Source organism: Macaca fascicularis, chromosome 2 (assembly GCF_037993035.2).
Source record: "Macaca fascicularis isolate 582-1 chromosome 2, T2T-MFA8v1.1".
Taxonomy (NCBI): domain Eukaryota; kingdom Metazoa; phylum Chordata; class Mammalia; order Primates; family Cercopithecidae; genus Macaca; species Macaca fascicularis.
Window position 1 is genome coordinate 135,809,371 of NC_088376.1, and position 13,238 is coordinate 135,822,608.

Here is a 13,238-nt window from a genome sequence, read left to right on the forward strand (position 1 = left end):
TTGAGATATACAAATACCACTGTGTTACAACTGTCTACAGTAATCAGGACGGTCACATGCTGTACAGGTTTGTAGCCTAGGAGCAATAGGCTACACCACAGAGCCTACGTGTATAGTAGACCATGCCATCTAGGTTTGTGTAAGTGCAATCTATGATGTTCAGATAATAAAACTGCCTAATGACGCATTTCTCAGAATGTATCCCTATCATTAAGCAATGCATGACTGTACTTTAAACAGGCAGTTTACAAATAATTTTTTTAAAAAGGTATCATTTTTATCAAGCAATAAATCCAACAAAAAATGTGTAAGCCTTTAATGGAAAAAAATTATAAAATTTTATTGAAAGACATTAAAGAAAACTTAAATAGAGAGTCATACCATATTACTGGAAAGAGTCACAAAATGTTTTAGTCTCTCCAAACTGATTAACAGATTCAAAGCAATTCCAATCAAAATGTTTTTCATGGAACTTGACAAGCTGATTCTAAGATATAAAGCTACAGTAATTAAGAAAGTATGGTACTAGCGCATGATAGACAAGTAAATCAGTGGGGCTGAACAGACAGCCTAGAAACAGATCCACACATACATGTTAACTTTATTTATGAGAGTGAGCACTGCAGGATGTATGAGGAAAGGATAGACTATTTAATAAATGAAGCCAGGATACAGTTATCCATATGGGAAAAATGAAACTGGATCCCCTATTTCATAACATATAAAAAATCTATTCCAGGTGGACTAAGGACTTAAATGCAAAATGCAAAAGAATAAAATTTTAGAAGATACTACAGGAGAATATCTTTATAACATTCAAATCATAAAAACTTTCTTAAACAAGAACCAAAAGCACATCCATAAAGGAACATACTGAGAAATTCTACAGCATTGAGATTAAAAACTTCTGCTTATGAAAATACTACAAGGAGACTGAAACATAAACTATAAACTGGAAGAAAATATTTGCAACATATTTAACCAATAAAGGACTAGTATCCAGAATACTGGAAGAATCCTATAAATCAAAAAGAAAGGAAGTCCTACTGAAAAACAGGGGATACAATAGACAGACATTTCATAGTAGAGGAAACACCAATGGCTCATAAACACATGAAAAGATGCTCAGCTTCACTAGTAATTAGGAAAATGCAAATTAAAATTATAACAGAAACTATTTCATACCCCTTCAGATTGTCAAATCTTAAAATTTGAACCATATAAGTGTTGGCATGAAGGTGGAATCAGGAATATTCTTATACATTGCTGGTTAAAGTATAAGTTGAAATAAATTGGTACAACCACTTTGGAAAACAGTTTGACACTGCCCATTAAAGGCTAACATATCACTGTCCCCTGATCCCAGAAATTCCATTCCTAGGTATAGGGCTTAACCAAAAAGTTGCACAAGTACACCATGCATGTACAGTGATATCTGCAGCAGCATTTTCTTAATAGCCCAAACTGGAAACCATTTATTAGTGGTTCCACAGAACAACAGATAAACAAACAGCACTATATTCAGACAACGGGATAGTACACTGCAGGACAGAAAAGAACAATCTACAACTCTATGCATCATCATGGATAAATCTTTTTAAAATCAAAAGAAACAAGTAATAGAAGAACCATATAGTATGATTCCATTACATAAAGTCCAAAAGCAAGCAAAGCTAAAAACTAAACTTGAGATATATGCACGAATGGTAAAACTATATGGAAAAGTAATGACTGACACAAAATTTAGAGTTGTGGTTACCAGAAGTTAAGGTGGGAAATACAATTGGGATTGGTCCCACAGGGAATCTCTAGGAAACTGGTGATATTCTATTTCTTAAGATTGGAGGCCAGGCCTGGTGGCTCACGTCTATAATCTTTCCACTTTCAGCACTTGGAGAGGTTGAAGTGGGAGGATCACTTGAGCCCAGGAGTTCAACCAGCCTGCGGTAACAAAGCAAAACCCTATCTCTACAAAAAATAAAAAAATTAGGTGGGTATGCCTGTAATCTTAACTACTCAGGAGGCTGAGATGGGAGGATCACTTGAGCTCAGGAGTTTGAGGCTGCAGTGACCTATGATCACATCACTGTCCTCCAGCCTGGGTGACAGACAGAGACCCTGTCTCTTTAAAAAAAAAAAAAAAAAATCAGTGGTAGTTACATGAATATTCAGTTCGTTACTATTCTTTAATTTGTGTAATTGTATACGCTTAATTTGTGTAATTTGTATACGCTTCAAATATTATTGCATATTTCATAAGAAAACATTTTAAGAAAATAACCCTACAAACATTCAAAAAAGACATAAAAAGGCAAACCTCCAGAGATAACTGAGCCCAGTAGTTCATTAAATAATAAAGGCAACAATACCAGAGGCAAATAAAGAAAACTGGCCACTATCCAGAATTATGATTAAAGTACAGATCACCACAAAAGATTTTAAGTTCTGTATAAAGAAGAATTCCTCTAACAAAAGCCAAAACGCTGAGATTTCCTTTTCCAAAATTAGGTTTTATCATTCATTCAGCTGTGCAGGCTACAAACCCAGGCATCATCCTCCATGTTGCCTTCTTCCTCATTCTCTAAATCCATTTGAGTTCTTAAAATCTTAACTCCCTAGTCAGGCTACACTCACGCCTCATAAGGACACTATTAATAGTCTTGAAACTGGCCTAAAAAGCTCTTTACACTACAACACCAGTGATCTCCCATCATATGCTGAAAATCCTCCACTGGCTTCTCACTACTCTTAGAAAAAGGATAAAAATTCTTAACATTACTTAAAAGGCACTATACTGTCTGGGTTCTGGCTAAATCAGCAGCCTTTTATTGATCCCCTGCCCCCACATATATACCCTTTCTCTGTGTTCCAGCCACCTTGATCTTCTTGCAATTTCTTGAAAACATATAAAATTCCCTCCTGCCACAGACCCTTTGCACATGATGGATCTACTATATATTCCTGAAGTCCACCACCTTTCTTAGGTTAACTCCTACTTGTACTTCAGTACTCAAACCAAACATTTCCCCAGGGGATCCTCCTTCTCCTCCTAATTCCCTCACGAGGCGAGGTCAGCCATCTCTCATGGCAGTATGAAACTTTTCTTTTGCACCACTTTCCAAGGTTTTAATTTTACTTTTTGTGTATGCAAGTATTTGATTAATACTTCTCTCCCCATCAGACTACACATTCTAGAAGGGCAGAAGCCAAGTCAAGTTTTTGATTACCATTGGCAGGCCCCTGGCAGAGAAGCCTGCACACAGTAGGAACTCATAAACTATTTGTTGAATGAATGGACTGATGAACAGATACTCAAGTCTAAAGCAGTCACAATTAAACAACCACCATTACCATCACATAGGATAACAAGACCCCAAAAGATAGAAAATGAAGTCAGTATCTGGCTTAACTCTCATGCCCAAGCCTCAAGCGGACAGCCCATCTTAAAATGCCAGGGGACTTTGAAATAGTATTATTAACAGAAACAAGTAACACTGACCTATACAGAAGATGGAAAGATCTATGTGGCTCTGGTTTAAAAACAAAAGCGAAACTGTTTTCACACAAACCTGGAGCAAGGTTGAATCTTTCTGATAAAAACGTACCAGGCCAGGCGAGGTGGCTCATGCCTATGATCCTAGAACTTTTGGGAGGCCAAGGCAGGAGGACTGCTCGAGGCCAGGAGTTCGAGACCAGCCTGAGCAACACAGCAAGACCCTGCCTCTACTATTTAAAAAATATTTAATTTTTTAAAAAAGGTATGATAAACCTTACTTACCAGGTAAAATTTTTGGATTTGAAATATGCATCTGAAACCATGGATCACAATACAGCTTCTGAAAGTAAGGATATATAGTGCTGCTACATTCAGAACACAAGCTTCACAACTAGAATTTTGAAAGCTTGACCTGTGTGATTAATCCAGCATTTAATATAAAGTGGAGATCCTTTGCCAACAGTTTTATTCAGATCACTAACTTATACAGCATTAAGTGAAGTCCTTTTAACTGTTATGTCCCTTAAAACAAGCAGATGGGACAAATGCTGACAACTGTAATCTTAAATATCAAGTTGAAAGTGAAGTCAATTTCTTCCAGTAAGAACTAAATCCTTATTTTTCTGAAGCATTAGGATATTCTAAGGATAGAAAACAAATCTAAATTGGTTGGCAAGCTTATTTGGAATGGCACAAAGGTACTTAATACCATATGTGAGAAGGTGTTTTATTCTTTGCTAAAAGAAAGTGTCTTTGGGTTCTAATAAGGTGTCAAAAGTGACAGCCACAAAGAAAAACTCTGGGTGTGTATGTGCTCTGGGTTTATAGCGTACGTACACACCCAAAGTGGCAGGAGTCAGAAGAGATGATCATCAGAAGAGACATTACTTTTTGCCTTTCGCTCTGTCATTTAAAGTATATCACATAATTACAAATCTGGGATGTAAAGTGGTATTTCATCCATCACGAGACTAAAATCAGGCAAACTAACCAAAAGACAAACATGCCATGATATTAGAGGTGTATTCCATCACTTGATGTGTTGTACAACTCAGAGAATCAAGCGATTCTCCTGCCTCAGCCTTCTGAGTAACTGGAATTACAGGTGCCTGCCACCACACCCGTATTTTTAGTAGAGGCAGAATATAGAAGTAAATAAAGTAAAAAGTATGGTGGTCTGCACTCAAGGCAATTTTCTTTTCTTTTTTTTTTTTGACAGTCTCACTCTGTCACCCAGGCTAGAGTGCAGTGACGCAATCTCGGCTCACTGCAACCTCCACTCCTGGGTTCAAGCGATTCTTGTGCCTCAGCCTCCCAAGTAGCTGGGATTACAGGCATGTGCCACTATGCTCAGCTCATTTTTGTATTCATAAGTAGAGATGGGGTTTCGTCATGTTGGCCAGGCTGGTCTTGAACTCCCGACCCCAGGTGATCCACTCACCTTGGTGTCCCAAAGTGCTGGGATTACAGGTGTAAGACACCATGCACAGCCTCAGGTGAGATTTTCAAGAAGGGCTTGCATTTCAGAAAAAAGAAAGCCCTTATACCCTACATGAAATGAAATAAACATAATAATTAGATAATTCATCAGTGCTGGTTTGAGTTTTCTCAAATACGAACTTAGCATTTAAGTCAGGTAGTCAATTTGACGCTACAAATGCAGTTTTTCTCATAGTTTTGGTGCACCATTTTATTATTTATATAAAATTACAGAGCAGAAAGAAGAGACCATATCATTAGGAGTCTTTAATTGGCAGAGACTGACGAGTCCCCGAACCCCAACACTAATTTCCTAGCAGAGGCAATCCCTGCCCTGACATAACTTAGGCTTTGAGAAAAAAGGTATAAGACTCTCTTTGAAAATAAGAATGGTTGTTCCATGAAGCAGTGTGCCTTTTAAGCTTCTAATCAAATATCACATCACTAAAAAAAAAAATGTATGGTAAGTAGCCACTAAAAATGGTTTTTGCCATCAATCCATGTATGAAATATTAATGAAGCTTATTTCATTCTCAAAAAATAAGGATAGATAGAAGGTCTATTACAGTTTTCCTATACCCCAAAAAGATTGTTTTACGTACTTCCTGGAAAAAGTGGACCTCCACAGGAAGCCACAGCAATAGAAAATTTGGAGAATAAATATATACTCTAAATCACAGTTTCAGGATATTATAAAACTCTCCAGGAAAAGAGAGTAAGACAAACACAAAACAGAAAACATGATCCACTTCATGAAAGTCCTAATTTACACTTTAAATTTAACAGAAGTATGAAGCTCTTATGTGAAAAGGACAATAGAAACATGTAACAGCTAATATTTCCTTTAGTTTAAACTTTCCATAATGCCACACTAAATGAAAATATCTAAAATTGGATCAGAAATTTGCTGATATCCAACCGTTAAAATAGAATTTGTCAATTTCTCTCAACACTCTGCTAATATCTATGTTTTCTGAAGCAAAAACACTTTCCTTGAAAGCTGTTTAAATTGAAACAGTACAAGAATAATCAATGAAAAAAACTGTAAAATGTCATATAAATCACTTCAAATCCAGAAATATACCTCAAGAAGGTCCTTTTCCAACACTCCATGCCCACCAATACAGAGTTCCGTAGCTCTGTTTATTATGTTCCCAGCTTCTATTTATTCAAGAAAGTAGTCAGAGCAGGAAATGGGACAAGTCAAATGATCACAATCAATCTCATCACCTTCGCAACATGCTGGGAATGTAATTAATCCTCTATTTATTTAGGGGACTTCACACCCCTTACATTAAGGCAGCAATTCCCTGTTGGCTTCAGCTGAGATAATTATGTTATAACAAAGATTGGGTTTCAATCATAATAGACAGAAGAAAAAGGAAATTGTACTTGAAGTTGTCAGTTTTTCTAAAAAGCTTTCTTGTGACTCCACTGAAAGAATGCTCTTGACAAAGCTCTACTTAAACAGAGCACTTTCTAAGTATGATAACCACACATATGCCACATTAATCAATGTAAGCCTTTTCTCTGAATAAGATGTTAAGACAATTCAAGCATAGTGAAAATTCTACGTGAAGTAGAGAATACTGGTTTTAAAAACCTGACTAAATCAATCACCTAACTCACTTGATCCTGTGGGTCTCCTTCCAAAGAGAATCCTCCTAAGAGTTTTGAGGTACAAAAATACACAGGAACCAAGAGATGAAGGAAAATAGCAATTTGCTTACTCTGTAAAAAGCCATGGCTCCACTGAGCCAAAACCAAGGACTTGAGCAATCTAGAGACAAGTATCAGGAACTAAAACAAGAAAGAACAGAGACATCTAACACAGCCACTCAGTTATAGTTATAAAATGGGCCTGATAAACATACTACTCCCTAAATAAAGGTACGCTATTTTCCATGCTTATTCACCTCTGAAAATGGTTCATACATATCTCCACATTTTCTTCTCTAACCTCCTCCACCTTAAGAAAATTAAGATGAAAATATAAAGGCCTTGCCCAATTTATTTTTATAAACCTTTTATTTATGTATTTATTTTTTTTGACATGGGGTCTCCCTCTGTCACTCAGGCGGGAGTGCTGTGGCATGATCTTGGCTCATTGCAGCCTTGAACTCCTGGGTTCAAGCACATGCCATCACGCCCAGTTAAGTTTTGTTGAGACAGGGTTTCATGTTGCCCAGGCTGGTCTCCAACTCCTGTCCTCAACTGATCCTCCCACCTCAGCCAACACACCTGTAAGTGTTGCAATTATCGGTATGAGCCACCACGGCCAGCCCTAAACTTTCTCTATTTTTATCAATGTATCATAATCATGATGTCCATGGTATACGTGTAAGTAAAAATGATAAATGAATTATGTTTCTATTTCTAAAAATTCTCAAATATTTATTTTTTCCAAGTCTGGATTCATGATGATTAGAATGTTTCTATGTATTAAGCTCCTCAGGTACCTGAGTATCTCAATAATATTTCACTACCTTTCATAGCATTTAAGCTCCTGAAAAACCAAAATGTCCAAGAAATGGAGCACTACTCAATTTCCAGTTCTTTAGTAAAAGCAAAACAAAATGTGGTCTCATGGAACAGAAAAAGGACATTAGGTAAAAACTAAGAAAATCTAAATAAACTTTAGTTAATAATAACATATCAATATTGGTTCATTAATTGTGACAAATATATAATTCCAATATAAGAGGTTAACAGGGAAAACTGGGTGGGGGTACATGGGAACTCTGTACTACCTCTGCAATTTTTCTGTAAATCTAAAACTATTCTAAAATAAAGTTTACCTGAAAAACAACAACAAAAAAAAAAAACAGGATACAAATTCCAAATTTTTTAAAATATGAACAAAAATATCCCACAAACCTTTAACATTCAAATATATGATGCTTTTGTTAGTTTTTTCAATACACTTAATTACAGGAAGCATTCATATCTTTATAAAAGGTTATTTTAGTCTTAAATCTGTAGGAACATTTGTAATCCTGTGATTTACTGGCACATTTCTTGTAAGAGAAGTCTAATGAAGAGCGACAGTCCCCAGTGGGCACTGCTGAACTACTGGTGATAAGGTGCAGAACCATTAAGTAAATCCTTTCTATATGAAACCACGCTGAATGGATCCAAGTGAATGGATACTGCCTTGTACTAATCTTTTCTTATGGAGATAAAAACCCACTTCCATCCAGGATGAATTTGTGGATTTAATTAAAAATAAACAGTAAAACTAAAGAGCAACTTGACATGCCAGAATAAGCACCTTACCAAGAATGATTTTAATCCAAGGAGGTTTAACTTGCTTGAAATTACACACAATTGTTTCTTGAAATTTCTACATGCTAATCATTAGCAGCTAATGTAACACTTAGCATTTCACCATTTGTCAGAGAAGAAACTTCCCATACAAACGTAAAACCACCAAGAGTGTCCGATTATCACTCTGTGTGCCTGAATTTAACAGATCCCCAAAATCACCTTCCACACTGTAGATTCATTATAAACACCAGTGACTTGGAGGGTGGTAGGTGTCATGGCTTTCCCCCAGCTATGGCTCAAAATGGTATTGCGAAATTACAGCAATGTCTTCATGAGGTGACTGCATGTCCTCCACCTTCACTTTCTTAGAAATGCCACTCACTACTTCTGATCCCAGTGTGACCAAGGCAACTGGACCAGCAAAACTTACCCTTGCTGAGCCAATCACATTCTTCCTCCCCTGGAATTACAAACAAGGGAATCTATCCCCACTGAAAGTAAAGACATGTAAACTCAGAGTTGTGGAGTGGCCATCCTCCATGTGCAGTGAGAGAGAAGAGTGGCAGTGCCTTGCAGAAAGCAGCACCACGCGAGACCACATGTAAGAGCAAGCCGAATGCCTCACTTTCTCATCACCTGACCTCCTGGTATCCAGATGTACTCCTGAAAGTACAGTTCCAGGGGATAACCTACAGTCACCCAATAAAGTTCCTCAATTTTACTGTAAAAGTCTGAGTAAGTTTCTCTTACGTGACCAATTGACAAGAAGTAGTCAAGAGCCATGCTCCTGTATTCCCAGCTACTCCAGAGGCAGAGGCAAGAGGCTCACTTGAGCCCTGGAGCTAGAGGTCACACAGCGATATTCCATCTCTTAAAAAACAAAAAGAATTAGTTAAGAATACTGGCAGGCTCCGGCACACAGACTGAAGAGATAGGATTTCTTATCTGGCCCTATTACTAAAACATCGTGACCCTCAGAATGTTAACAGTAGACCCTCTTATTTAACAATAAAGGATAAGACCCTCTTATCCTTATTCGACAGCAAGGATAAACTATGATCCAAATGCAAAAAGCCTCACATCCACTCTTGTCCTACCTACCTGTAGATAGAACGAGAAAATTTATTCACAATGTTGCATACCTGTTCTCCTTGTCTACTCCTCTGCATGACGTTATTTTCCCAGTTTGAAATGCATCCACTCCGATTATTATTATACTTATAGGTAACACAGTACCATGTAACCAGAGAACATTTTTTATGTTTTGTGACTTAATTCATTTCCCTTCTTGTCTAAACTCTTCTTTATACATCTGTCCCAGCTGTGCTCCAAATGTTCCTGGCTCCCTCTTTACTGATATTCCTTAGCGGCCTCAAACCAACATTTCCAAAACTGAACTTCTCATCTTCTCTCCCAAACTGCACACTCTTCATTAGTATTTAATCTTGGCAAATGCACCCAGTTAGATGCCCAAGTCAAAACCCACATCTCATCTTGGCTCCTCCCCTTCTCTCTCTCCCAGCAGCATCCAATCAATTACTAAGTCTGTCTCATCTGCCTCTCAAATCTGCCAACTAATCTCCTTCCCCATTCTCACTCACCTGGCTCAAGCTATTTTTCCTGGAATACTCTGCTTCTTAACCGGCCTTTAAGTCTTGAGCTCTGAGCTCTGTCCCACCACAATTCATTCCCCACAATGTCACCTGATGGATCTTCCCAGAATGTCAGTCTCATCCCCACACTCATATAGGCACTTCATCACTTAAAACTCTTCAGATGCTCTATATTCTCCCAGGACAAAGGCCAAGCATCTTTAGAAGGCCAAGCCTCTACATGAACCTCTAGCCTCACTTCTTTCCTCTCCCTTCTATACTATGACCTATGCAGCCTGGGTTTTCAAGCCCTTCAAATGGGCCATATTCTTTTGTCTACTGTCTGAAATATTCTTCATCCCCACTTCCCCACCTGCATCTTACCAATTCTTACAACCTTTCAGCTCTCAGCTTAAACTCTTCCTCTGGAAGCTTTTTCCTACAGCGCTGTGTCCTCTTAGATGCTTCCACAGCACCCATATTTGCCCACTGTAGCTGCTACTGGGTATAATATATTACATCTACATTTCCCACTAGAAGACCAGCTTTACAACGACGTGTCTCTCTTGTTCACCATAATATTCCCAGCACCTATCTCACCACCTGGAGCATAATAGAACTCAATAACTACTGTTTGAAAAAAATACATGACTCCACTTTTAGATGCAATTCTGATGTTGTACCTCTGCATATGAGTCTCTGACTCCCTAATTTTGGCAGATCAACCAGGAACAACAGACAGCCAAAAGGAAGAGATGTATGTTATCTATCCTGTTCTTAGCATAATCCTATCCCCTTCAAAAGCACACGCACATAGAAAGCAACTCAAGCAATCTAAAGTAATCGTAAGGTCTTAAGTTTTCCACAATTTTAGAACTTCAGTGCTGAAATGACTTAGGTTCGCTTACAACTGAGGAAACTGAGGTTCACGATTTATCCAATGACAGATAACTATTTTGTGATATAGCTGTTTCCCTCTACAAACTTCCCACATTAGTGTCCAAAAGACCGTAAGATTTCAGGCAAAAAGTGAATTGCACTGAGTATTAGAGTTAATTAACCATTAATCAGTTTAATGCAAAGAGAGTTTAGCATTTCAAAAACACTTTTTTCTTTTTCCCCATAACTACCTACTTAAAAAAACTACACTACAGAGAAAAAGTGTGATTTAACATCTTAATTACAAGTTCACATTTGTACTGATAAGAGTCAGGATTTTAGATTTTAGTTTCATTTAAAAACAACAACATTTTTCCATGTAGCAAAAACAAAAGAATACCCTTCTTGATCCCCTGTCATTTCAAAATGTGCTATGTATTAAAACCATAGTTTTAATGTGAAATTTTCTCAGGGAGCATATATGTACTCTTTCTATAATGATGAATAAATTAGTTACTTAAAAAAAAAACTCTGTAATGGATGTTATAAAGGGAAATGGTTTATAGGGTATTATCATGAGTATAAAACAGGCTACAGAATGGTATGTACAATATTGTTTCCACTGGTTTAAAAATGCATTAGGAAACAAATAGAGGAAATATCAAGATACTAACACTGGTTGAATTAGATTAAGTGACAAAGTGACTTGCTAAGGTCATACGGTCAATGAGAAGTAGAGCTGGAATGTATTACAGTTCATTATTTCCTAACCCAACTTATATAAAAAGGTGCCAACTCTTTGAATGAAATGACTTTTTTGCTTATCTGCAGTGGTGGATATCACAAAAATTATGCATGGACCTTTTTTTGGTCCATGCTATCGTTAGTATTAAGTGCATTTTATGTGTGGCCCAAGACAATTCTTCCAGTGTGGCCCATGGAAGCCAAAGGGTTGGATACCCATGGAACTGTTAAACTTTCAGAGGGTCAGAACTATCACTGCTACTGATGGCAGCCAACCAGCAAAGTATCGGGGAACTTGTATATGTAGCTGAAATATCAATAACAATAAGTTAGAATTGATTTATATTTTTAAAGTCCTACATTTTAAAAAAAATGAAAAATGTTCCTTTAATCCGGTCTAACAGGTATTATTCCATTTGAGTAAAACTGATTGTGCTCACAAACTGTGATGGGCCCAGATAGGTGCTCATTCACAAAGACCTTAGTATTTTAGAGGGGAAAGAGTTACGCATCTAGATTCCTACAATATAAGGCAGGCATGAGAGGTGTCCAGTGATCTCTCAACCAAGTGCTACGGAAACATCCACGAGAAAGACAGACGTTTCATTCATTACCTTTCCTTTAGGAAAATCTCTCTGAAGAAAGGGCTTTCATCTTTTTTCTTCCACATGCTATGGGTGGAGACGACTGGTTGCATACGTGGCGTATCTTGAAAAATATGAAATCTGGAACCAGAAGACCTGACCTATCTCTTATAAGACATATAATCTCAAACAAATCACTTTCTAAGGCTGCCAACCAGAGAACATTTCCTGTAGTGAGCACCACACTCGAAACTTCCAGTGAAGCTTATAGTGAAGGGTGGGAGGGAGCATTCTTTTCAGAAAAACAATTCGTAAAGTCTCTAACTCAGAATGAGAGGCCAGGAGCTTCAGTTTTTCAGCTTTGCAAATACGCACTACAAGACACAGAAACCATAGGGAAACGTAGTACAAAAGCAGAAGTAATAATAGATGTTGCTATAACTTCATTAATTCAAAGTAAGAATGACTTTGCTACCTATGTTTCCATAGGTTTTTGCCAAAGCATGTATCTGACTGTAAAAATGGAATGCTGTATTTGTGCTAGTCAGAATTTATCACTTACCTGGTATTTCAAACAAAACCTTACATAGTTTTTATCATTATAATCAAGAACATCAAACTAAACTAAGAAAAATACACAGCTCTTTTCAAACATAAAAATAAGGTGCTAGATTTCACTGATAAACTATATGGAGAAGAAATAAACCAGAAGGTAAAAGTGAGGAAAAAATTACTTATGAAAATCATGGATCTACACTGCAATAGAATTATTTAGACCTAAGAAGTTCACAGTAAAGGAAACACTAGAAAGCTCAATCATGTTGTGCTTGTAAAATTAAGAATGAAACTAGAAATTTTTATAAAAATTAGATAAACAAATGTTTTATTTCAAAAGAGAAAAAAACAGCTGGGCTACAGTTAAATTTAACATACAAACTGAAAGCAACACACCTGTTTAGGGAAAAGAAAGTTATGTTCAAATTGGCAAAGTTGTAAAAACCACTTTTGCAAAGTAATTTGAAGAGATCCTGCTGGTTTCTCCTACCTCACTCCCCAATACATTATCCCTTTTTAAAAAATTATTATTAGCACAACGATTACAAACAACCTAAGAATTTTGCTTCATGTCCCACAACGTAAAACCAAGAGAAAAAGATTTTTCAAAGTCAGTCGATAATCCCTACTCTACTTGAGAGC

At 37.1% G+C, this 13,238-nt stretch overlaps 1 protein-coding gene across 3 annotated transcripts in view; it reads right to left on the bottom strand.

Annotated features, from left to right (window-relative positions):
* SHQ1 (SHQ1, H/ACA ribonucleoprotein assembly factor) overlaps positions 1–13,238 on the bottom strand; it is a 267,911-nt gene that overhangs the window by 191,941 nt on the left and 62,732 nt on the right. Inside the window, exon 11 of one of the 3 annotated variants that reach the window (XM_074032736.1) lies at positions 3,716–3,836. The exons of the other annotated variants lie outside the window; for them this stretch is intronic. Within the exon in view, the coding sequence (XP_073888837.1) occupies positions 3,731–3,836 (106 nt within the window). The 3' untranslated portion in view covers positions 3,716–3,730. Of the gene's footprint in view, positions 1–3,715; positions 3,837–13,238 lie in introns of those variants that run through there. 3 annotated transcript variants of the gene reach the window in all.